Source organism: Corapipo altera, unplaced genomic scaffold, assembly GCF_003945725.1.
Source record: "Corapipo altera isolate COAL_440 unplaced genomic scaffold, ASM394572v1 74, whole genome shotgun sequence".
Lineage (NCBI taxonomy): Eukaryota > Metazoa > Chordata > Aves > Passeriformes > Pipridae > Corapipo > Corapipo altera.
In genome coordinates, this window is record NW_020884934.1 from 3293772 (window position 1) to 3320947 (window position 27176).

Sequence of the window (27176 nt, forward strand, 5' to 3'; positions counted from 1 at the left end):
CTGCAGACTGACACTAAGGAGTTCCTCTCTGTTCTCCCTGCAGACTGCCGCAGCTCTGATGTACGACGCCGTGTACATGGTGGCAGTGGCCTCCCAGCGTGCCTCCCAGCTGACCGTGAGCTCCCTGCAGTGCCACCGGCACAAACCCTGGCGCTTTGGACCCAGATTTATGAACCTGATCAAAGAGGCAAGTGTAGACCGTCTGCTTGTGGCCTGCATCGCCCTTCCTCTCTTCTTTGCCACTCTGGTCTGCTCGTGGCCTGCATTGCTCTTCCTCTCTTCTTTGCCGCTCTGGCTGTTCCCTGTTCCTTTCACATGCTGTGCTCTTCTTTCTGGTGCTCAGATATGAAGTTCTTCCTCCCTTTCCTAGCAGAGAAATGTTGATTTACAGACTCCATTCTGGTGGAGACTTTGTCTGGTCTTGCAAAAAAAGAAGCTGCTAAACCCTGGGTGTGACAAAATCCCTAACACATCTTAATAATTCCAAGGTTTTTTGCTCAGTTTGTGTTTATTATGGATGTTGATCATTTATAAAAGTAACAACAGCCACTCTAGAAATTGAAAAAAAGTGAGTCTGGAGCTCTGTCCTTGCTTCACTATGTAATTCCAATTGTTTTGCACATTGTTTAATCAGTAATCAATATCCAGGAAACAGTGCAGCCAGTGTTTCTCAAGAAGGAAATTACTTCATGAAGCACTGCACTATAAGAATCCATGACTGAGCTGGCTTGATCCAGAGATGCCCTAAAAAATACATATTTTAGTTGAAATGCCTTCACTCTTTCAAAAATTCAGGTTTTATTATGAATTTCAAATGGAAGCTTTCCTTTGGGGAAGAGTGTGGAAATGAAAATAGGAAATTACATGGAGCATCCTACATGCATTTTAACTTTTCCCCCATTCCCAGTCCTTACCAGTGTGATTCCTACCAAAGCTGCATTCATTAGCACTTGTGTGGGTGCAGCAGGACCTGTGGGCTGAGGGACAAGGTGAGTGCTGGTGGCACATCAGGGCAAACACCTGAATCCAGAAATACAGCAGGAGCAAACCGAAAGACGAGCCATGTGGTGGCTCCAGAACATGTTGAAGAGCTGTCAGCACCTTCCCCAAACCTCTCCAAGAACAGTTTTTAGAATTGCCATGGGCGATGTACGATGTGGTGATTCACCTCCACGGGAAGCACTGGGAGTTACTGAAACTCCAGACTGGAGGGGTTTAGGAATTTGAGAACTTTTAGGAATTTTAAGATTTCCTGGGCTGATGCCACAGCGTGGGCAGTAGGGCAGGGGGGGGATTCTGCCCCTCTGCCTCCTCAGGTGAGACCCCCCTGCCGAGCTGCCTCCGGCCCTGGGAAACAGCACAGCAAGGACATGGAGCTGCTGGAGAGAGTCCAGGGGAGGCACCAAGATGATCAGAGGGGTGGAGCAGCTCTGCTGGGAGGAAAGGCTGGGGCAGTTGGGATTGTTCATCCTGGAGAAGAGAAGCTTTGGGATGACCTGATTGTGGCCTTCCAGGACCTGAGGGGAGCCAAGGCAAGAAAAATGGAGAGAGACTATTTCCAAAGGCCTGGAGTGCCAGTACAAGGCAGAATGGCTTCAAACTGCCAGAGGGCAGGGTTAGATGGATATTGGGAAGGAATTCCTCCCTGTGAGGGTGGGGAGGCCCTGGCACAGGTTGCCCAGAGAAGCTGGAAGTGTCCAAGGCCAGGCTGGACGGGCTTGGAGCAAGCTGGGCTAGTTGAAGGTGTCCCTGCCCATGGCGGGGGGTGGGACTGGATGATCTTTAAGGCCTCTTCCAATCCAAACCATTCCATGATTTTCCTGTTAGCTTCTCTCTTTGCAAGTATAAAGAAAAGACAGGAGTACTCAGTCCAGTGCTCAGGGACCTGACTTAAGAATTTGGGAGGACACTTTGAGATACTTTCCTCACTGCAGCAGAATCATTGGAACACTCAGGGGAGTCAGGGAAGCAGCCCTGGTAAAGTTTATTTTTTATGAATTACATGATTAGGTTCTGAGTGCACTTTCATTATATCCTGTAACATTTACCATGTCACCAAAAACATTAAAATTGCAGTAAATCCTGTGGGAAGGCACGAAATCTCATCACTGGGTTACACAGTCACACAGTTCCTGACTGTTCAGAAAGTTCTGCTTCATTTCAGTTTGTTAATTAATGAGAATTGTGCAACTGCTGCTTTCTCTGTTTGCCTGAACACGTTCCCTAATAGGCCTCACATCCCTGATTTCCCTGACAGGCAGGTGGGATATAGTTCTGATTTCAGAGCAATGATGCTTTTCACTGTCTTTGCATGCAGGAGGCAGCTGCTTTAGGACTCCTATTAAAAGCTTGGAAGTTTTACCATACAATTCAGAAGGCCCGGGATGGACTGTTCCTAGCTCATCCCTCCGTTTGTTTCTCAAGGAAGACTTTTATTTCTGATCAGGAAAGAAACATCCCTTGTCTGTCCAGACATGTTGAACACACAGACCCCAGCACTGCCTCGAAGTTCAGAAATACAATTACACTCCCTGTGCTTAAACCCAAATGCTCCATTTTTGTTTAGAAGAAATAAAATCAATAAAATAAACATCAGAAATTCAGTTTAGAATTCAAATGGTATTTGAAGCATGTGCCTCACAATTAAGGGCCTGAAAACCCCCTTCAAAATTTAACTCTTCTGACAAACATCCCTGGCTCCTGTTTACAATTTAAATCACATTTGGGTCATTTGATGGTCTAAGTGGGACTGAAGAGAGACAAAGGCCATATGCCCTTCTCTGTACCTTCAAATTTAAACATACACCTATGCAGCTTCTAACACCTCTTCCTTCCTACCTTTTTAGTGTGGAGGCAGGAGCACCAATTCCTGCTGTCATGGTTTGAGATACCCCCAAAAATCCAATTCCCTAGCTCCATCCCCCCACCCACATCTCAACCCAATGTGAGATGGGTTTTTCCAGACAAAAACACACCAGACTCAGAATGGGGGAAAGGGAATATATTACAATGACTGTACAAATAAATACTATAACACATTATACACACAATCACAACTATCTCTACCATGACATATAGTATTTACAATGGATCACATCTCTTCTCCCCTCCAAATAAAAGTCCAGGAGGGAAGAAGAACAGATCCCTTCCTGTCTCAAAAGCAGGAGTCTCTTCTAAGGCAGCAGATCTCCTCATCCCATGCGTGCAGCAGCTGTGGCTGGCTTTCTGCTAGCACTCACGAGGGAGGTATCCAAGCTCACTCGGCCCCTTGATGCAGGCAAAGGGGTCTTCCTCTGTGGACTACGTCACCCCAGACAAAGGTTGTTCCACCACGGTCATATCACGAGACGCAGGGGGTCTTCGTGACGGTCTGGTATCTCCAGAAGATTCAAGCTCCTTGCAGGGCCTCTGTGCCCTGCCTCAGGCTGCGAGCTTCTCCGTAGCTTGCAGCAAGGGAGGGCCCCCAAGGCCAACCTCCTGCACTGTCCTGGCTGAGCTCTCAGGACGACTGAGCTTCTAGCTCCTCTCTGCAAGTGCTGTAGCACTCCAAGGCTCCTCTCCTTAGTAGGAGTTCATGTCCCTCCTTTCCTGGAGGTCTCAAAGGAGTTTTGGGGGGTCTGGTATCAGTTCTTACCCCCAGAACTCTGTAGCTCTGCTGCTAGCTTCTGCTGCTTCTCCGGTTCAGTTCTTATCTATCCTGGCTCTTAGCCAGGAGTCTCCGGATGCTGCGTCTGCTGCTACTCCTGCCCACGATGGAGAGAAAAACATCTCCCAGCATAACTACAGACACTTAGTCCAGTCTAACACTGTTCCAAGTCTCTGCAGTCCCCCCAGCTGGGGCTGGGAGGCCCCAGAGGCCCCGAGGGTCTCCGGGCCCCTTTCCTTGTGGCTCTACAACATGGCCACCTCACCTACTACCAAACTACCACTCTTCTCTTCCGTTTGCTTGTGGTATGTTTACATTTCTGCAGGAGCGCCCATTGGACAGAACTTCAAAACTTCCAGGGGTTTCCACCCCTTGGGGGTTACCACTTTTTAGCCTCTGGGGGAAAACAAGGTTTAAACCACTACACCTGCTTTCAAAAGTGAGATGCATTTCACCACAGAAATTATTATTTTATTTTTTTTCCTCAAGGAGGCTCCTGATGCCATTTCCCAAAATAACACGTTGGGTTTTTATCCCAGATCATATGGGGTTAGCAGAGAAGCCGAGCGTGTGATGTGTAATCAATAAGTGGGAGCCTTTCACAGCAGCAAATTGCCCTCTGTGGAGGGATTGATCTCTAAAGATCATATTTTAAAAAATGCTCCATCTCTGTGAATAAGAGATGGGGGTAATGTCAGAGTAATGAAAAGGCAGACTGGAAAAGAGATATGATGGAATGAAATGCATCCGTATGTATCCCCTCCTGCTATCTTAATGATTTCAGTGTAATAAATAAAAAAGGAACAACCCTGCAAGTATTTAGCTGTTTACAGCAGATATTTTTGTGTATTCCCGAATTATTAAGCAGCAAGTTTGTTGCATTTATGCTTTTCCATTCTTATTTTACTTAAGTGTGTTCTGAACTCCTGCTGTATTTCCACAGAATTCCAGATGCACCAGATTTGTCTGAGACATGTGGTAATAACAGCCCAGCATCTGAGATTAAACTCTGCAGATTCAGGGCTGGAATTTAGATTTAACAGGATGGGGAGACACCAGTCTGGAAGTCTGATGATTTTTAATGCAGCTTTCCTTATGTCCTCTGTCTCAAACAAATTAAATGAAGCAAAGAACGATGTGCAGTAGAAAAGCCTGTAATTTAAAATTATATGGCTGACACATGTGAAGGAACAACACCATCATTTATTGTCAGCTTTCCTTGTATCTTTGAGGAACTTAATCTAATGTGGGAGCCCCCAAAAATAGATTATCAAAATTGTCTGCAGTTGGAAACCCATCAAACACTTTCTTTTATAGATAAGCCCCAGCTCTGGGGACAAAGTGGGAGCTGGATGAGAGACAGGTGGATCTTTAAAGGAAAATGAGCTGGGTGGGAAGATTACAAGATACAGAAAATTTAACTTGTGGAGAAAGTTAATTCTTGTTGTTAATCCTGCTGCCCTGAAGAAGCATTCCCCAGCATAGGGAATTATCCTGGCTGTACAGAGTGATGGATGGAGTCCACCTCCTGCTGCCAATGTTTCAAACAATTAATTAAATAATTCACTGATTTACAAAATGCTGCCTGGACCAAAATGGATCATATGCAACTCATGTGTGGTACTTCAAACATGAATGTAGGACTCATGTACCTCACACCACAAAGCTTTTATTAGGTCTCTGTGACTGGGTGGATTTTTCCTGGAAGTTGGGTTTCAGAGCCATCCTTGTCATGCCATCAACACCTGAGAGCACAGGCAGTGGCAGTGCTCCTGTTAGGAATGATGCACCTTGTTTGCTTAGTTAGGAATGTGTGTCTTCTTCCTTGGGGAATGCAAAATGGGTAGGGATTAGTGAAACAATTCAGCAAAGTCCAGGACAATGAAAGTCCATCACTGATGGGGGACATTGGACCTCAAGATGCCCAAGAGACCAAGCAAGGGTGACAAAAGCTCATCTCTTCCTGGAAAAATCTGGATTTCTGGGCGCTGAGTAGCAGAGGCAGATTCTGTCACACAAGACTGAAGTGTTGAGAAAGCTTTGGTGGTTTGGGATGGGCAAATACCCTCCTTCAAGAAGGACCTTCCGGGTGCTCCTGCTCAGCACCGATTGCCAGTTGCTGCCCATTTTTCCTGGAGAACTGAAAACATTCCAAGCTGGGGCAAAGAACATCACTCCAGTGAGGCTGGTGGGATTATGTTGTCACATTCCAAGGTTCAGACCCACAGCTTGGACAGAGCGGACTCCTCTTTTAATTTCTTAATGAATTCTTATGCAGTGCAAAACCCCCCTGTCTTTGGGCACAAATAATACATATTTTATCCTCTTGTTGTTGTTATTCAGTCTATCTTTTTTTATATACAGTACTAGACATATGTAAATCAATATATTTAACCTGTGGCAAACTTGTAAAATACGAAACATATTGGAGTTGAAGAAAGTGGGTTTTTTTAGCAAAGCAACAAAGCCACATATGCTTAAAAAGATATTTGGAAGTGATTCAATGCTGTGGTTAATTTAACATTCAATACTTGTTGTGGCTTCAGAGTAGTTCCTGCTGATTGTTACAGGGCAGAGTGTTTTTGTGTTCCCACAGGCACGGTGGGATGGCCTGACTGGGAGAATAACCTTCAACAAAAGTGATGGCTTAAGGAAGGATTTTGATCTGGACATTATCAGCCTCAAGGAGGAAGGAACGGAAAAGGTAAACTCATGTCTTGAAAAAAAAAAAAAAATTACAAAAAGCTGATTTGACAAGGGCATGGGAAAGTCCATTCTCCTCAGCTTGAATCTCCTGTGCTTGGGGTAAAAACTCCACTATTCTCAAGATTATTTGAGTTAAAGTTAAAACAGAGCTACTAAGATTGGTTTGCTATTTTGCAATGCATTCTGAGGTGTGGGATAGGAATTTGGGACTGGCAACACTTATCTGATGGAAATAATAAGTTTAAGTGCATGTTATCTTCAGTTCTTGCTACTGCAACTCGGGGTGTTCAATTCATACATAGAGATAGATAAACTTACATGGATATATAGAGATAAATGTGACACAGGGGAGAGAGGAAAGAAGGTACTCGAGTAACAACCTCAACAGGAGTTGAGATGTTGAAGGTTCTCCAGGTTTTTGAGGTTAGATCAGTTCTTTTGCCCTTCCCCTGCAGACGTGGGCTCTCAATGGGCTCCACAGGGTTCCCTCCACTGCTGCCCAGGTGGTGGCTGCTGTGGGTGTCCAAAAACCCCTCACACAGGTGACACCAGCAGCTCCTGGAGCTGCAGACAGAGCTCTGTGTACACTGGCTTGATTCTCAGTGATAATTCCTGATGGGTTAATTGAGACTTTAACTGTAATTGCTCCCACACAGCTCTCCAGACAAGCTCTCTTTTCATTTTTAATGAAGCACTCTGTTTATTTCTCTCTGTACCAAGGCTGCTGGCGAGGGTTCTAAGCATTTATATAAAGTGTGGAAGAAGGTTTGTACACAGACAGGTGATGCAAGAAACCTTTGGGCTGTGTCTGCAGACTCAGCCTTTGGGTTTTGGTAGTGATTCTCATATTGCAGTTTAGAGACAACAGTCTGAAAGCAGGAATTTTTCTGATAGGATGAGCTTATTTCATCTTAAAACACTGTGATTCCAAAGAGTAAAAAAAATCTTGGCAGAGTTCATCTTTTTCACCAAAACTGAGGGGTGTTAATTATTATTTCATTTATTGGGGGCTTTGCTTTTCCCTTCTTTGAGTAGAGGCTGCAGTAAAATCAGTCCTTAGCTGCTGTCCTTCCTGATTCACCTAAGATTCACCGTGAGGGGTAAATTTAGACTATTTTGGATGTGTTTTGGCATCAGCTGCAAAGACTGTTTTAATGTGCAGGGCTGGGGGTGTTTTGCCTCACACAAAATGCTCAGGGCTGGCAATGTTTGAGCATTATTGCCTCAAAATTCTGATGAGTGTGTTATTAGCTCCTTACAGAAAATAATACAGATGAATAAATGGGTGCTGTCATCCACTAACATATGGAAATTGGAACTAGGCTTGTTTATAAAAGATGGAAATTACCCCATCCCTCTTTTAGGTGCTTAAAGTGGGAGTCAGAGACCAGCTCCACACACGGCTCCCCGCTGGAGTTACAACCTGGGGTTGCTGTTCTCTAAGGCGAAGATAAAAACTACATCCACCAAGTTCAAAGTGTTCTGCAGTCATGGGACAGGAATCTTTTGTGATGCTTAGAATTGTATTTTGTACAGAGTTCCCACAGATCTCATTATTCCCCTCCCTCATACATGGGTAAAAAAAGGGTTTGGGTTTGTGTTGTTTTTGTGAGGGATTTTAATACCCCAGAGGAGACCATCCTACAGAGCTCTTTTTGTGTTCTTATAAAGCACATACATCCTTAATAACCCTGTTTCAATCTCCAGTGGATCAGGCTAAGGCACAAAGGCCCCTCTTTCCCTCATTACTGGTGAATAGATCATCCTACCTGACATGCAGAACCAATCTCCCTTCTGACTGTAGGCATTTTGTGTTATGTTGAATTGATTTAAACCAAATTACAGTTGGTTCAGAGCACAGGCTTGCTGAGAAGGGCATATGACACCTCTCCAACTTGTCACTAAACTGCAATAAATCCCCTGGATTCTCCCCAGTGATGTACAACCTTGACCTTGTTCTTCCAGCGCCCCTCCGACCTCCCCCATCCCTCTAACCAAGGCTGACCTGCGGTGTCCTTCCTTTCTCTGGATGTGGAGTGGTCTCCTGGTGTATTTTGGATGCACTGTAACTGTGTTGCTCAGTGTTCCTCATGGTTGTTCTCCTCCTCCCTGCTGCCAGCCAATAAAAGCCTCTCAAGTCAGCAACAATGGGCAGAACGGCTCCTCCACCCTGGTGCAAATCCAAGGATAACACCGGTTATTTACTGTATTCCTGGTGCAGGCCATCAGAATATGCAACATTTTATTTCCTGTGTACTTTCCAGATCAGTTTCCCAACCTGATCTAGTTTTGGAAACAAAGGGAATGACTGACAAATGCTTGATATAAAGTTTTTTTTAAGTGGCATGGTTGTCCTCACAAAGCAGAATTTGGGAAAAAAGGTTTGTGAAAGGCACCCAGGGAGGCAAACCCAAAGTTTGTTTGAAATGGTGAGTTATTACCCCAAATCCATACTCAGCAGGCACAAACTGCCTGAGCCAGCTCCTTGCCTGGAGTTCTCTCACATCAGCCCTCAGCCACGCTGTGTATGTAAATCCAAAGGCAAAAATACTGCAGATGCTTTCAGACTCCATACAAGTAAATATTTATCTCAAAAAATCAACATGGTTTTAATTTCTGCCCCCACAAAGTGTAGATCCAAATGTGCTGAAATCACAAAGACATTTCCCTTGAAGCTTTGGATTGGGCATTAAATACTGGAATTCTTCATTGTCTCTGGGGCTAGAAAGAAATTTGCCTTTGGCCACTTTTATTTGCTGAACAAATCCTGCTCAGTGTGTGAAATGGTATTGCCTCTGTCATATACAGTAGTCAAGGAATGACAGAATAATCTTTGCTAAACCTGCTGAAGGCACAGCAGAAGCAAAAGGCCAAGTACATCCATCAATCTGCTTCAAAGTATTTACTCAAGCTTTTAGTCTGTTGTATCAGAAGAGAGAGGTCTTGCCATATGTCTTAACTCTATAATTTACAAAATCTAAAAAAAAAAAAAAAACACCCACATAAAAATAGACATTTGACATTTTTTAGCAGGAAACCAAGTCTACATGTCCCACTTTTGCAGCAAAATGGTGACACAGCACTGTGTTGATGGGCCTTATATTCTAAGGGCTTATGCAGTGGCATTTTGCAGTCCATTCCCTGTGTTTTCTGAATTTGGTGTTGCTGCCTCACTCAGACCTGTCCCCCTTCTCCAGCATTTTATCTCTCTCTGTGGTGCCCAGAGCCACTGAGGGGAGTGTTTGGGGACACTCTGGGGCATCTCACGCACTTCTCTCTGTGCAGATTGGGGTTTGGAACTCATACAGTGGCCTTAACATGACTGACAGCAACAAGGACAGATCCACCAACATCACGGATTCCTTGGCAAACCGGACCCTCATCGTCACCACGATTTTGGTAAGGCTGGCAGGGCTCTCCATCAGCACCTTCACCACCTCCACCCTGCACACCAGCCTTGTTCTCCTCCTCGCTAAACACTGCTGTGTAAAACCAGTCTGTTTTCAGGCAAATGTTTTGATTTAGACTCAGAATCAACATAAAATCTGTCTGCAAGATTGATTCAAAAATACCCCACTGCCAATGAAAGACTCTCAGGAACCTCTGCCTCCAAAATTGCTTCAATATTTCACAGACAAACCCTGTGTACTTTTCTTCCCAGAAGAGTTGACGCACACAAATACTCAGCTTTGTAGTCAGTTCTTATACATCCTTCTCTTTTTACTGAAAATGAGACAAATAGGACTGAAAGAGAGTAGCAAACATTGGGCAGACAGATTGAGTTATGCCCTTACTGTGATGAATGGAAAATATGCAGCTGGGTCTTTCTGCCCTGAGCTTTCTGCCTGCCCAGCAATGCCACTGCTTTCAATTACTCTGCCTATTTTCTCAGGAGGAGGGAAAGAGCTCAAAGGCTCCCTTCTACACTACTTTTCTATTGCCAGAGGCCTTTTGCCACATTAAACTGCAGAAACCTGCCTGCCCAGATCTTCTTCTATCCAAAATCCTTTAAAGGGGAAAGCAACAAGGTACTTTGCACCCTACCTATGCTGTTCTCCATTCCCTTGTGTGAATACCTGTTCCACTCACAGATATTTGCTACATTGGAAGTTTTTTATCAATAAAGATTTATTTCTCACAGAATGTGAAATGTTATGTTCCCTTTATGGTTCTTTTTCTGTTATTTAGGCATCCCTCTCCTCCTGTATCCCTTCCTGTCCCTTGGAGTGTGACAATGTAGGGTCCAGATCTTGGGTGTGATTTTGGAGCTACTAAGCTGTAATTAAAGCTTCTGGGAGCTATGAATGGTCAGTTCCACTGAAAATTAGGGCCCTTGTGACTATTACTAATTCATTCAGTGAATTTGTTAACACACTTAAAACAGTTTTTAATGGATGAAGTAAATTACTGGTTTCCATCCACTTGCAATTCATTTAGAAAATATTAATATGATGTAGAGAAATTGATATAATCTAAAACGAACCTCATTTCTCCTCCTACATGTCTACTGTCTTTTTCTATAGGAAGATCCCTATGTTATGTACAAGAAGTCGGACAAGCCCTTGTATGGAAATGACAGATTTGAGGGTTATTGCCTGGATTTACTCAAGGAGCTCTCAAATATTTTAGGCTTCATCTATGAGGTCAAACTAGTTTCTGATGGCAAATATGGAGCCCAGAATGACAAAGGAGAGTGGAATGGGATGGTCAAAGAGCTCATAGATCATGTAAGACTGAACCCTTCTGTCTTTATTCTACTTTCACCTGTGGTATTTTATATATAGCCAGCCCAATTGAGGTCTTTGCTTTAGTTTTCATATTTTAGAGCCACTTTACTGCCACTAATTTTATTATTATATTATATTATATTATATTATATTATATTTTATTATATTATATTATATTATATTATATTATATTATATTATATTACATTATAATAGAGTCTTTGTGGCCACTTTTCAGAGAAGGAACATCTGAAACAGCAGTTTGCAGGTGTGGAGGGAATGTCCAGCAGCAGCAGGTGCTGAACTGGCACATCCTACCCATCCCTTGGCTGCAAAATCCACCGGTGGAGGCTGGAATTCCATCTTACCTATGCCCTGTGCAGCCTCTGGTCTGCACACATGGAAGTCACAAATGTCCCTCTGCCTTGCAGAAAGAGGAAACAGAGTTATCATGCCCCCAGAACACCCCAGAAATGTTAATTTTTCTCTTGTGCTTCGGATTTTTAATCAAATTTGGTTTAGTTTTTAATACTCGGGGAAGAAATGGAGGGAATTGTTTCATTGCTGAACATGAAAGAGAATGAGTGTTTTCCCATCTGTGTTTTCAGAAAGCTGATCTGGCTGTTGCTCCTCTCACCATTACCTATGTAAGAGAGAAAGTAATTGATTTTTCCAAGCCCTTCATGACGCTGGGAATCAGCATCTTGTACCGGAAGCCCAACGGCACAAACCCTGGTGTTTTCTCCTTTTTAAACCCTCTTTCTCCTGATATTTGGATGTATGTCCTCCTAGCCTGCCTCGGGGTCAGCTGTGTCCTCTTTGTCATTGCAAGGTAAGTCCAAGACATAGTTTTGGATGCATCCAGATTAGCCACCTCTCCTCCTGTAGGTGCTGGGCTCTGTGGAGTCCAGAGGGTATAAAACTATCCAAAGTGTTTTATCCAGTCCTAAAACATAATGTTCTGCAATGTCCCTTGGTATTTTCACATCAACACTGCTATCACTTTTATGCATTGCAATGTGATGAGATTTTGCTTTCCTTAAGGGCTGAAGGAAGAGAAATATGGGATTTTTGTTGCACACCCCACCTCTATGTTGAAAAGCATTTTATATGACTTGCATGTAGGCACTTCTCCCTTCCACTCACAGTGCACACAGTGAAAAGGGGAAAAAAGAGAATGTGAACATATTTATGCTGAAGGATTTTGATTAGTTCAGCTAATCCTCCCCCCTTGGAAATGCAAGATAAAGTGGTTGGGAGCCTGAGGGGACAATCTCAAGGTGAAACACACCTAAGGCTCTGCCTGGGGTTCACTATTCCTGCCACTGGCAGGGTCCTGGTGATGTCCCTGTTCAAAAGCAGCAGGAAATAAGCACATACCACTTTTCCAAATAAACCCAAAGCTTGTATCTCTCTCTAAGGCTCTTTACAAAGTTTCTGGACTAGTGGACACAGTCACATGTCCAGTGGGCCAACAGAGAACTCTTTGTCACTGAACTTTCTCTTAAAAACTCCAGACAGCTGATGTGGTTTCACAAAGTGGGTACAAGACACTTCCCTTGGCCTCAGAGACCATGGACCACATTCTGGAAAGGCAGTTGCTTGAGGGCTTTGAACAGGAGCGAACCAAGCATGAAAGAAAATGAACTTAGAAACTTGTCAGAGGTTTTGCTATTTCGGGAACACTATTTTTTGTACTCCTGAAAAAACCCAAACCCTGAACTGGCATAGTTATTCGGATAGTGGCCTTGGAATTTCATTCCCAGCTGTTTTTTTTACCTCATCTTATCCTTCATTTTTTCATATGAAATATAAGAAGAAAAGTAATGTATTATTGGAAGCCCATTACACATTCACGTTACAGCAAAATAGGGATGGAGCACTTTTCCTGTGGAGAAAGGCTGAGACATGTTCAGTCTGGAGAAGAGAAGGCTCCAGGGTGACCTAATTGTGGCTTTCCAGTACCTAAAGGGAGCCTGCAAAAATGATGGAGAGAGATTATTTACAAGGGCCTGGAGTGACAGGACAAGGGGGAATGGCTTCAAACTGACAGAGAACAGGATTAGATTGGATACTAGGAAGGAATTCTTGGCTGTGAGGGTGGGGAGGCCCTGGCACAGGCTGCCCAGAGAAGCTGTGGCTGCCCCATCCCTGGAAGCGTCCAAGGCCAGGTTGGAGCAAGCTGGGCTAGTGGAAGGCATCCCTGTCCATGGTAGGGGGTGGAACTGGGTGAGCTTTAAGACCCCTTCCAAACCAAACCAGTCTGTGATTCTATGAACGTAGCAGAAATGCTGCAGTTTTTATTGCAGATGACGGCACTCAACTTTGAGAAGTCAACAATAACGTATATATTCCAATGTATACATACATATCCCAGATTCAAAGGTCATAAAACAGCTGTCATCTGAACCATTAATTCTAATAATTCAGTACATTGGGCCTGACTTTCACTTCTGTGTGAACCAGGTCAAATTAAGCTCTTTTTGCTCATCCTCCAATTCCCTGCTTTCTTTTAATCAAGAGACAGAGCCCTGCAAAGCCTTAACTCACACGAGCAGTTCTGCTGAGGGAGACTGGCCTCAAACACATTTCCCCATGGCCCACTGAACAACCCTGGCCCCAGAGGGCCAAACCTGTATGAATGCTTTGCTCATTTCCATGTTTTTAAACTGATACCAAAGCAGAAACATTTGTGGGATTTGCTTGTTTTCCTTTAAATCACTGAGAGTGTGAAGAAGGAGAAGGGAATTACAATCCAGTTGACCTGATGGTGATCAGTCCAAGGTTGGACTTGATTATCTTAGAGGTCTTTTCCAACCTAAATGATTCTGTGAATTAAAGGAAGAGGGGCCACAAGTTGTTATCAGTGTTGGCCCCAGGTAAAAAAGGGGTTGATCCATCCCTGGCAGCTGTGGGGGTGTGTACAATTAGTTATGACTTCCCACAAGCTCTTAGTGGCTCACTGTGCCATAAATAATAACTCCTACTGTACTCAAATCATGATCTCATTCATGGCTAATATTAAATCTGCTTGACTCTGACAGATTGACTTTTCTGCAGTTGTGTGCCAAGACTGGAAATATCCCACAATTGCTCAGCACAGTGGAAGGGAAAACAAAACCCAAGTTACCCTCAGTGTTTCTATTTTTTAAAATAAGGGCTCAACTTTGGAAGACTAAATAGGTATCAGGGTGCTTGGTCTGCTCACAGACACGTGAAAGGAAATGAACCATGGTAAAAAAATCATAGCCTATTTGCTTTTGTTTCTTGGCTGCTAAACATTGCCCCAAAACACAGCCTTTTGGTAAATCCACAGGTTTGCCCTTTTCCAGCTGTGTTCTGTTATAAAACAGTAATTCCAGGAGCAGCATAACCGATGAAGCCCGGTTTCCCTACAGACCTGTGTCTCCTGGTGGGTCGTGATCACCGATTGAAGTCAGTCTGTGTGTTTATTTGCTTTTCCTGCAGCTGGAGGATTTATAGGGGAACTGATTAACGGATAACTAAGGAGTGGTGAGCTCATCCTGCAGCTCCTCTCCTGGTGGGGCTCCTGCTGCAGTGTTTCACAACACAAGAACCTCTAAGGCCTCTGCCTATTCATCAAACATGGCTAAATTAAATGGCTAAAATTAATGGCCAATTAATGGCTAAAATTAGCTAAAAGGCTCACATGTCACTAGAGGTACAGGCACCACACACATGTTCACAACACACAGCACAAACCCAGACTTGCAACAACAGAAACAGATCAAGTAGAACCAACAGGAACAGATCAATAGATCTCATTTTTATAACCCACCTCTTTTAGGAAAAGAGAAAAGGAATGCCCCAGTTCAGCAAAAAATATCATTTTCTGAATGCTTTTTTCTGTCACAAGTGCTCTCCCTGAGCTGATGCCTAAAAGCAGTGCTCTGTTAAAATGAAACTGCGTGGGTTGAAGAAGTACAAAAAATTGTGTTCACGTGTCACGTTAATTTAGATTTACAAATTTTAAGCTAAGCCCTTCTTGCCGCCCACATCTAGACCTGCTCATGTCTCCAAATGCATCAAGATTTCTGTAAGATTTGCAAAGTCTTTCAGCAAATATTGGTTAGATTGGTTTTAAGAACCTCAGGAACCATCCACTTTTTAGCACTGCCACAGTAAATTAAACAGTTAACTATATTTTTACATTAGTTCATGGAAGATAAATACCAGGGAATAATTTCCATAGACTGGGATAATCTTCCTGTTATTTCTTTTGACTTCTCAGCAGCTGAATAATTTCTCATTTGTCTTTGAGCCTTGGGTAGCCCTGTGATAGTAACATTAATTTTTAAACTCAAACACTGAAGTTTTTATCACTGTGAAGGGTTGCAGACTGACAAAGCTCTGTTCCAAGTACACTGACAGTGAATGAACCAGGTGTTTTCTGCCAAAATTTCCTGCTAATGCCATGTCAGCTGTGCTGCTACGTCAATGAAGGGAGAGCCAAGTAGCTGAGGTGAATAACGTCACACAGAGCCTGTGCTAAAAAGGTGCTTAGGTGACCTTGAGCATCTCAACTTTATCAGAAACCTCAGCACAGCTATTGCTGAAGAGGGAGAAAACCATGGGAAAAAGGCCAGGAAAAGAGAAGATCTGAGCAGTGAAATAGAGCTGAATTGTGAACCAGCCTTTTCTTATAGCTCAGCACAGCAATAGGAACACGAGCAGAAAATCAGCTTTTGTTTAGAGGTGGAAAGGAGATCTATACTCTACTAAAACATTAAAATATATACCCAGAGCTGTAAAAATCTTTCCAGTCTGGCAGAAAGAGTTTTGCTGCCAGAATTTTATTGCCACTTCCCAGCAATGGCTGTTTTGCTCTTTCCACGATGGAGATGTTTGTATCCAACCTACTGAATGTGGTGGTTGTCTGAAACTCTGCAAGATCCCAGTCTTGGGATTCCTGGGCAGGTCAGGCAGAGTTATTTACTGTTCTTACAGTAAGAAGTCTCTGTGAGCACTCTGGGATGCTGTGGAGGGGACCTCTTCACTCCTATGGCTGTCAGCAACCTACTGGTCCTAATTGTGGGGCTCTTGCTAAGGATGTGTTTCCCCAGGTGTGCACGAACAGAGCTGGGAACAATTTGGTTACTACACAACACCTGCTTCCATTGTTCTGGCATAAATCTGAAACACATAACTTGGTAACTGCTTTTCTTTTAAGGAGTGTGTGCAGAGCTGTTGTGTCTTGAACCTGAAAACTGCATGTTTTGTTATGATTTTTGAGACTCTCGTGGTGGCAGTGATATTGTGCAGCTGATGGCACCCCACACTCTGCTCCAGTTAGTGGGTTCGTTTTTACCAGAGTTCATCACTTCAGCTGAGCAAACTCAGTGCTTATTTATATTGTTGGAGCAGTAATTAGAATGCATTGGCATGACATTGTCAAAGAATATTCCTAAACTTTATGAGGAGTATGCAGGAAGCCACGCAGCAGTGGGAAACAACAGCAGGCAAAGGTCCCCTGGGGAGAAGTGTCCCTTCACATGATCCTGCCAGGTGCTGTGCAGAGCAGGAGGGGCACGGTATGTAGTTAGACCACAAGTTCTCCCACTAAAGGCAGAATTCTCTCTCAGCAGTGACAGACACGTGTCCCTGTGGCTTTCGGGCCCTGCAGTTGCCCCGAATGCCTTCCAGTGGTGGGCAGCTTTTTGTTCAGGGAGAGGATGTCTGCTGGATGCATCTCAACCACAGACAGCTCACTCTGGCTGCCTTTAGAGGGCTGCTACTCCTTCCCAACTCCTACATGCTCTCCCAAGGAGCAGCTACGTGGCTTCCAGTTGTCCCCCGGGCCCTGCAGACGCCTGTCAGTGGAGCAAGCAGGGCTGCAGCCTCTCCCTTGAGGGGTCTACACGGGAATAGCCTGTCCTAGATCCAGGAGTAGCCCTGTCCTAGATCCAGGCACGAGGCAGTTGCGAGATGTCCCGAGGACACCCTTTCAGCTGAGGTTTCCTCCTCCTTGTGCCCTCTCCCCCTCGCCTCCCCGCGCGGTGTTCAGTAGGCTCGCTGTGTGTACTCGCTGTTTACAGACTGTTTCTGTTGACTGCCACAGGTTTACACCATACGAGTGGTATAACCCCCACCCGTGCAACCCAGACTCAGATGTGGTGGAAAACAATTTTACTTTACTAAATAGTTTCTGGTTTGGAGTTGGAGCTCTCATGCAGCAAGGTACACCGGTTACACTTCGTTATCGCACACGTCCCACAGTCTGCTCAAGGGCTTCTGTGCTGGTAAACTCCACCCTCTGTAAATGCAACTTATACTGTAAAACCTGATCTCAGAGAGACTAAGGACAAAAGAAGGGAAGAAAAGGATGTGCCACTGCAACCGGGAGCAAGCAGAGGAGGGGAAGCTGTGGAACCCGGAGCAGGAGGAAGGAGGGGAAGCATCTGAGAGAAAGGGAAGCAGACAGGGCCACATGGGAGTTTCTGGAGTTGAAATAGAAAATATTTGCAAGAGAGCTATGAAGTGCTTCATGCTTGAGTTTATTGGTATAAGAGGTTTGGCAATAGGAGAATGTTGGGCTCCATCCCAACAGTAACCAACCTTAGCTACCCTAAAAAAACTGTTCTATCTGCCCAACAAGGAAAGATGCTCTTTCTTTAGAAGGGTTGTTAAGTTTGTTGGCACTTGTCAAACTCATTGTTCCAAACCAAAACCAACCCCTTTTTTTTATGGCTTTTCTGCAGGTATGAGCCCCATCCTTCTGTAAAGGCATCCAACTCTAGGAGCCTTACCCCAGTCACAAGTCTCTGTTGCTGATGATTTTGGAAAGAGCTGACATTTTACTCAGTTGACAAGGAAGGGCAGTGAAGTTTACTCCATGTGGGAAGTCAGACATATGTACTAAACACACTTGTTTATGTTCTAAGGTTTCCAATTAAGTCACTATTCACCAAAACTGGGCTCCACTGAAAAGAATGAAAATATTTTCTGACAAACATTTCAAGTTGAATCAAAGCTGAACAAAAAAACGCAAAAAACCCCAACCACCTCACAACAACAACCAAAAAGGAATCCAGAGAAAAGCCCAGCAGTACCTTGGTATTTAATTCCTAAGCATTAAAGTAAGGAATATAAAACCATCTCTGCATTCATACAGGTACAGTTTATTCTTTCCTCTTTAACAGACATGAGTAGCAGTGAAAAAAAAAAAAAACAAAACACAAAAAACATGAGGAGGATTTTTTTCCTAGCTATGGTAGAGAATAAAGTTGGTATTGAACCTAGGATGCACCTGCTTTTAGTGGTGCACTAATATATTTAGAGGACATAGAGCTTCCCCACAGAAATTACTTTAAAGGAGGTTGGATGAAAGAAGAGCATTTCTGCATCACTTTTTCCATTTGTTTTCCTTCCAATTTATCAGTAAAACACAGGCTGAGGTTTTACAGTATCAAGCAGGTGTGTGTATCTAACTGTGGTTGCCCTGTGTGTGAAAGTGCCCCAGGATTTTGTGTTTCCATGTACTGCCTTTTTTTGGAGTTTACCATCATCCACAGCAAACTGTGGGATGCAGTGTCTGCTCGTTACCACTACCTTGGGTACATGACAGTCAGCCCCAACCAGACTCTGCTTGTCTTTTAAGGAGATAAAAAAACAAAACAAAACAAAGAAAGAAAGAAAAGGAAAGAAAGAAAGAGAAAAAACCCAAACATTTGTAAGGCAACACAAATGTTTCCATGTACAAACTTGTGGTGCGTGTGACTGTCTGTGCATCATTGTCAATGTGAAGAGTTTGGACATGATGGGAATGGTTGGGAAACTCTGCGTCCAGCGTTGGGCTCTTTCCTGTTGGCAGCAGTTGCTTGTTGTGCTTGATTGGAAGCCACTTGTTTTTTTAAATTTTAAAATGTGATGATCAGACTTTCTCTTTTCTACAGAGCGTGAGCAAAGTCTGGATCAGGATTGGCTGTCATGTCTGCCATAAAAAGGCACTAGAGAGACTTCAGCAAGTATTGTCTCTGCCCCCGAGTCTTGCTGGCAACGTTTTTATTTAGATGCTGCTTCCCCTGTTTTCCCCTGGAAATCTTGGATGTGTTATTCATATTCTGAAAGCATCCAAACAGGGCACATTTCATCCAATTCATTCAGAGAAATTAGCACTTTCAGAAAGGAAAGCTTTCCCTCAGAGCCCCAGTTCAGCCAGGGAGCGGGTCAGACCAGGAGAGTGTGTAGGATGAAGGGGGTGAGCATGGATCATATCCTGGGCTGATCCCACAGCATCGGAAGCAGGAGGGGGGGTGGGGATCAGCCCCTCTGCCCCTCAGGTGAGACCCCCCTGCAGAGCTGCCTCCAGCCCTGGGAACAACAGCACAAGGACGTGGAGCTGCTGGAGAGAGTCCAGAGGAAGCCCTGGAGATGCTGCCAGGGCTGGAGCCCCTCTGCTCTGGAGCTGGGAGAGCTGGGGGAGTTCACCTGGAGAAGAGAAGGCTCCAGGGTGACATAATTGTGGCCTTCCAGGACCTGAAGGGACAATATGTGAAAGACGGAGAGGGACTTTTTACAAGAGCCAGGACTGCCAGAGGGCAGGGTTAGATGGGATATTGGGAACTAATTCCTGGCTGTGAGGGTGGTGAGGCCACACATCAGAAAAACTGTGGCTGCCCCATCCCTGGGAGTGTCCAAGGCCGGGTTGGACGGTGCTTGGAGCAAGCTGAGCTAGTGGGAGGTGTCCCTGCCCACGGTGGGCTCTGCTCCTCCCCAAACAGTCACTCACTGCATAATTAGCAGGCTGTGGTTCAAAGCTTAAGTGACCTGAATGTGCTCTGCTGCTTTCCACAAACCATATTTTGCTGTAGGAGACCACAGGAGGTTTGGTGTCTCACCCCACAGGGGCAGCACTCAGGGCTTTTCCACCTCCTCTTGTGGAGCACTGACAGATTTCAGGGCTGCTGGTTCAGGGGTCTGCAAGGTACCTGCTGTTGTGCATTCCTGGGATGTCAGTCAGGTATTGCATCAGAGTCCAAGAGCAGAAATTCTGTTTGTGTCGCTGTCTAAGCTTAAAAGCAATAACATCAAAAGAAAAAGTGAGAGAAAATATTTCATTGTATTTTAAAAAAAATTGATTCTGAAAAGCTAGAAAGTACAGCAGACCACAAATATAAACCCAGACAGAGCTACAGCTCTGGAAACAAGTACATTTGGCCTCGAAAATTTAAAGTGAGAGGTTTTGCTTTTAGACAGTTTGACAGTTCTGTCACCCCTTGGGCTATGCTTAGCTTTGACTTTAAGGACCTGTCTATGTGTTTACGAAGCTAAGTTAGATGTGTTTGCTAGTTGTTTGGGAAGTTTTTACCTTTTCAGTCTCTGACCCAAAAGTCACTTTCAAAGTTTTTGCAAAGTCTAAAAATATTCTCTGCAACATGTTGAAATTTCTTGCAGAACTCGTGAAATAGCTGGAGAGAGATAATACATCAACAGGAATAAAAATATGTTTGTCACATCAAAAGCTTTACTGTGCTGAGATCTCCCTTCATAGGCACTTAAGTCTTTTCTTAAGTCCATCCTTCATCAGGAAAATAATTATGCAAAGGCTTAACTTTGAAGTCAAAAGTACTCAGGTGGCTGCCTAGGAGCTTTGCTGAACCAGATTTTGGTAACACATATAATGAGAGGAGTTCAGTGGGGATGCACCTAAAAAAAAAAGAGCAAAAAAATTTGTATCAGAATGCTTAGAAATACTTGTGTGCCTTAAATACAGGTGATCTGAGCTGTTTAGAAACCATTTCGGTGCATACGTGCTGCTCTGTGGGGTTTTATGGCAATGACAGTTTAAACAATGCACTTCAGAGCCAAGGCAGCTTTTTACTTGGAAAACTTGGAGAATCGGAGACACTGCTTGAGGATTTAACATTTGAACAGAAGCAAAACATAAGGTGTGACCTGCAGGCAGATCTGCTAAACCCTTTTCAGCAACAGTAAGTGTTAAATACACCATCCAAAACTTTGCTCTGTAGATCCAAAGGATATGTCCATTCACCCCCTGAACTTTCAAATGTGAAGCTCACATTTATAAAAAGAGGTTTTCTGGGGTTGGAGCTGAGGTTCACACAGCTGATGAGTTCTCTGGGACTGCATTGATCTCCCTGTCTCTGCTCAGATACGTCAATAGGATGCACAAGGCAGGTTTCTCCTGTAAGATATTTCTGTCAGGCACCTTGTAAGATTCTGTTAAGATCCCTGGTTTAAAAATTGATTACAGTGTACAGGCAAAAAAGGATTCAGGAAACAGCCAAAAATACTAGGATAGCCTGCTGGGGGCAGAAGAGGTTAATATTACAATGATGGTTAGCTCAGGGATGTAAAGGGGCTTAGACCCAAGGATAATTCCATTTGTCATGTATCATGGCATACATCCCCTTCACAGTGTGTTCCCATTATAAATGTTAGCTGTGCATCTGTGAGATTATTGTTTAAATCATTTTATCATCCTACAGCTCATAAAAGCATTCTGTGCCTAAAAACCGTCTGTGGCATCTCAGAAAGGGCATCTCTCAGCATCATTTTAATATGCTTGTTTTGGTGGTATCGTAACAGGATCAGAGCTGATGCCCAAAGCTCTTTCTACCAGAATAGTTGGAGGAATATGGTGGTTTTTCACCTTAATCATAATCTCATCCTATACTGCCAACCTGGCTGCCTTTCTGACTGTGGAGAGGATGGAATCCCCCATCGATTCAGCAGATGATTTGGCAAAGCAAACCAAGATAGAGTATGGGGCTGTTAGAGATGGATCCACAATGACCTTCTTCAAGGTAAGATGGCACCAGCCAGGCCTGGCCGGTCAGAGACTCCCAGCGCTCCAGGATAAACAGTGAGGAGGAATCACAGCATTTGGCAGGATTAGCAGAGTAGGTAAATACATCATTTACCCAAATCCAGCAGTATGAAAGCTGGGAGGCTTTTCCCCCCAAGGCACATGGAAAAACAGTCACAGCTGTACTGCTGTGAGGGCCAAACCCACCTGCCTGTGATGGGGGGATCTGAAGGGAGCCTGGGGATATTCTCCTCCAGGTTGCTTCAGGGTGGGATCTCATTTTCTTCCAGCCACTTGGCTGGAAAATTCTGCTTCGCCTTCTGAAAGTCACATTTGCACACTGATAACACTGCCAGCAATCCAAATGCAACTTTATTTGTCCCTTTTTTAAGTGTTCCATGGTCAATATTACACAGACTTAATACAAGGGCCGCATAAACACATGAACTCATCAGTAAGTAAAAGACAGTTTTCTGTGGCTAATTGCTTTGTAGATAACTGTGTTCTGTTTTTTTTTTAAATTATTAGCATTAATTACCTGCAAAATGGATAATCTCATAAAATGTCAATGTAAAAGCCAGCAAGCTATAAATATAGAATACATGCCCAAAAATCCTGTGACAGTCAGAATTAATTAGCAGCTCCATCAGCAGTCTCAGCAGGGAAGTTAAGCACGGGATGAACTGGTGTCAGGCTTCTCCCTGGAGCATCTAAAGATGGTGTTTGTAGACAGTCAAACATGCAGTGCCTTTGAAGGGGATGAGACACTGTGGGGAAGCAGCATCTGGGGCAAAATAACATGAGCTGCTCCAGCCTGAGCCCCTACCCTGCTTTAACCAGAAGCCCTGATGAGACAAAAAGGAATAACACTCATCCAGAATGTGTCAATCCTGTGATAGATGTGAGGGTCCAGCAGAGGCCACAAAGATGATGAGGGGTCTGGAGCATCTCTCTGATGAGGAGAGACTGTGGGAGACTGTGGTTAGTCTGGAGAAGAGAAGGCTGAGAGGGGATCTCATCAATCCACCCAAATATCTCCAAGGGCTGTCAGAGGATGGTGCCAGATTCTGCTCAGTGGTGCCAGTGACAGGATGAGGAGCAGTGGCCGTAAACTGAAACACAGCAAGTGCCCCCTCACCATGAGGAAGAACTTTCCATGGAGGGTGGCAGAGCATAGGAACAGCTGCCAGGGGAGGGTGTGGAGTCTCCCTGTCTGGAAACATTCCAAACTCACCTGGATGAGTTCCTTTGTCACCTGCTCCAGGTGACCCTGCCTTGGCAGGGGGGTTGGACTGGGTGATCTCCAGAGGTCTCTTCCAACCCCAGCTATTCTGGAATTCTGGGATTTTGTGTAGTCTGTCCCTGCTGGAGCTGCCCAGGGTGATCTGCCCTTGTAACGGTTCTCATGTGGCTGAATAGAAACACTCCTGTGCTCAAAGAAAGGCACAAACTCCAGTGATTTCCATTATAGACAGCTCTTGAAAGGATGAGCTGACATCTCCATTAAGATGGAAACCCACATGGAGATATTCCTGAGAGCTTTGTAAGGTGAGTACCAGACTCTCCTCAGGAGTATGAGGCAGCAGGAACCAGCTGTGCCATCTTCTGAAAGACTCCGGGAAAATCCCTTTACCTGAGAGCTCCTCCATGCCCAAAGACAGTCACTGCCATTGATATTCTGAAGTCAAACCCAGCATCAGAGACAAAACCTCAAAACCTGTTGCTTCCATGTGGGTTTAGAGGAAGTAACTTCTGAAGTTCAATATGAGAAGTTCAAGCACATTCCTAGACCTGTTTTCAGCTTTACACTGATTTTTGCACCATTAATCCCTCAGACTGAAATATGTGTAGGCTTAAAAGAATGTATAAGCCTTTAAAAGAAACATTTCAGATGAGGTGATTAAATATTTATACACTGCACATGCTGGCTTACTTGTGCCTGAAATACAAGTGTACACAAACACAAGGGAAAGTACACTAATTTTGTACAGAAATTGGGGATGGAGTCCCTGGCAGAGTGAAGGTGACATGGTGAAAGATGCATGAAAAATACAACTTCTCACACTTGTAAACACACACAGTATAAGCAAACAAAAAAAAGGTGGGGGTTTTTTTGCTGCAGAAGCCCCTCCAGATCCTCACAAGATTAGGAGCTCTTTATGCTGTACAAAATTTAAAACAAAAATTCCTGGAGTGGGTCTCTGTACAATAAATGTGGCAGGTACTTCTTTATGCCAAAGGAAGACTCTGTGCTCTGTGAGGGCACAACGTTTCCTCCCTCAGGCTGTAAAATACTGCATAAACTTTCTGAGCTGAGCACACACACCCGGGGACACAGGGAGAGACCTGGGAATTAGGGGAAGGCAGGAGCAGGGATTTCTGGGCAGTAGTTACTCCATCCCTGCACTCCACCTGTGTTACAGTACATTTAGGGAAAAAGCATCTTTGCCATAACATTCTAGAGGTAACTCTGCCCCTTTTTTTGGGAGCTCTGAAGCCCTGCCCTGGCCTGGCCAGACACCTGCCCTGGGGGCACCCCAATGCCCAGGGGTACCCAAAAGCCATGAAGCTGTGACTCGAGGGCCAGCCAAACTAAGCTGGAATGAAAGGACCTATCTATGATACAGGACCTTTCCTGTGATCCAGGCCGAGGAGTATTTGACAAGTGCAATTTGGGTGCTGGTGTGACTCTCTGCCCTCCTTTCCCTGCTCAGAAATCCAAAATCTCCACGTACGAGAAGATGTGGGCGTTCATGAGCAGCCGGCAGCAGACGGCCCTGGTGAAGAACAACGACGAGGGGATCCAGAGGGTGCTCACCACAGACTATGCCCTGCTCATGGAGTCCACCAGCATTGAGTATGTGACCCAGAGGAACTGCAACCTCACCCAGATTGGGGGGCTCATCGACTCCAAAGGCTACGGCGTGGGAACCCCCATTGGTAAGGTGCTTTGGGGCCCAGCTGTGGTGGAGCTCACCCAGAAGCTGAGGTGGCCATCTGAATCAGTCGTGGGCTCCTAGAAACAGGACAAGGGGGAATGGCTTCACACTGGCAAAGCCAGGGTGAGATGGGATACTGGGAGGAAATCCTTCCCTGTGAGGGAGGGGAGGCCCTGGCACAGGTTACCCAGAGAAGCTGTGGCTGCCCCATCCCTGGAAGTGTCCAAGGCCAGGTTGGAGCATCCTGGGCTAGTGGAAGGTGTCCCTGCCCGTGCCAGGACAGTGGAATTGGATGATCTTTAAGGTCCCTTCCAACGTAAACCATCCTGTGATTCTATGATTCTATGGAACAGTAAAAATTCTGGCTCCCCAGTGCTGACAAGAGGTTGTAGCCAGGTGGGGGTTGCTCTCTTCTCCCAGGCAACTATCAATAAGACAAGAGGGCAGTGTCTTAAGCTCTGCCAGGGGAGGTTTCTGTTGGATATTAGGAAGAATTTCTTTCCAGAGAGGGTAATCAGGCATTGGAAGGGGCTGCCCAGGGAAGTGGTGGATTCTCCGTCCCTGGAGTTTTTTAAGATGAGACTGGATGTGGCACTTAGTGCCATGGTCTGGGAACCACAGTGGTAGTGGATCAAGGGTTGGACTTGATGATCTTGGAGGTCCTTTCCAACCCAGCTGATTCTGTGATTCTATGATTATTCCCAAGCACACAGCACAAAAAACTGACACACCTTTTAATTCTCTACAATCAGAAGATCTCAAAAAGGGCACTGGATGTGCTAGAAAAGGTCTTCTGGAAAGACTTCAGAGACACTGATGCAGAACCTTGCAGCTGATTCTCACTGTTCTTATGTGTTGCTTTGGGGTCATGAAATGAATCAGAAATCCATCTCCTTTCATGCATCTCTCTTTGAGGTGCAGGTAGAATTATAGAATGGCTTGGGTTGGAGGGGACCTTAAAGATGATCTCATTCCACCCCCTGCCATGGGCAGGGACACCTTCCACTAGACCAGATGGTGGGCCTGGTTCATCCACTGCTTGGTAGAGCTGATATAAATAAGGGAGAATCACCCCTGCACTTTGAACTGTCATTCTTTCTGCTACTGAGTAGCTCAGACAGATCATCACACAGACAACATTTAAAGTGTATTTTTTCCACTGGCTTTGTGAGAACAGCCTTCACACTCCGAGGAAAATGATACAAAAGCTAAAATCCTGAAGAAAGACAAATGCATGGCAAGAGTTTCACTGCAGTTATAAAGCTGCCACGCTTTAAAGCAAGAACAATGAAGGAATAATTGGAACAGATGGTAATCCTCAGAGAGAATGCATCCATTGGAAATAACAGCTGTGAAATATATTTATAAGATGTTTCTTGTATGATAAATGCACCTTTATTTTCTCTTAAGGAAGCCCAGCAAAATTCAGGGGAATAGATACCCCCAAGCCCTGTGAAATAATTCAGTACCATCTAGCATCTTATAAAGGGTTGATTTCATGAACAAGATAAACCTTCCACTATGCAGGTGGACCCCAAAGGCTCTGTTATTTTTCTCATAACATTCCAGAGTATTGATTGTAGAGGCTGTATGGAAAATAAAAGAGACAAAAAAGGCTTGTCTGTGACCCTTGGCCTCAAAGTTTCAGCAAGTCTTAACTGGTCTCCTGAAGTTGTTCCTTCAGGAGAATATACAACCTCAGGACCAGGGTTTCTCGCAGCAAAATATGACTTCCACTCTAAAATTTCCAGTGAATGAGCTGAATAACACTAAATGGCTCCCGAAGACACAGGAAAGGATAATTTTTGAAGGTTCTCCAAATCCAGTATCACTGAGAGTGCTGATGCAGGTAATTCCAACACTAAAGCTATTATCAGTTACTTGGGAGAGTGCTAAGAAAGGAGATAAATGCAGTTCTTGGCTTAAGAGGTAGTTTGTGAATAGCTCAGAGGCCAGAAATGATGTGCTGAATATTCAAAGAGGTGTTGAGATGGATTTGTGTTTGGTTTTTTCCTCACCAATTAAACACCACCACTCCAGGCACACCTGACAAACTTTAAAAGCACAAAGAAATATGGATGTACCTGTTACCCTCAGGGTGAATTGTTACAATGGTGATGACAGCACAAACATCAGAGAAAGGATGAACATCCCCACAAATCCTGCGTTGTGACTCTGCCTGCTCCACTTTACCCAACAGCTCTGTCCCTTCAGACAGGGGAAAATGGATGAGTCCCACAGTCTATCAGAGCCACAAATACCTCCTAAGGTAGAAACAATTCTTCCCTCTCTTCTGTTTTCACTGGCAATAATTCACTTCTCTGTGTAAAGCCAGTTGTGAAGGTGTTTCTGGTTTGTCTTCTGCTGTGT

General features: G+C 44.5%; 1 protein-coding gene across 4 annotated transcripts in view; it reads left to right on the top strand.

Annotated features, from left to right (window-relative positions):
- GRIK1 (glutamate ionotropic receptor kainate type subunit 1) overlaps positions 1-27176 on the top strand; it is a 121994-nt gene that overhangs the window by 83433 nt on the left and 11385 nt on the right. For 3 of the 4 annotated variants that reach the window (XM_027660018.1, XM_027660019.1, XM_027660017.1), the window contains exons 7-14: positions 44-187; positions 6243-6350; positions 9638-9751; positions 10876-11079; positions 11687-11910; positions 17158-17276; positions 21648-21865; positions 24582-24807. In XM_027660018.1, the coding sequence (XP_027515819.1) occupies positions 44-187; positions 6243-6350; positions 9638-9751; positions 10876-11079; positions 11687-11910; positions 17158-17276; positions 21648-21865; positions 24582-24807 (1357 nt within the window). The remainder of the gene's footprint in view (positions 1-43; positions 188-6242; positions 6351-9637; positions 9752-10875; positions 11080-11686; positions 11911-17157; positions 17277-21647; positions 21866-24581; positions 24808-27176) is intronic. The other variant, XR_003530382.1, reaches the window with a different exon arrangement.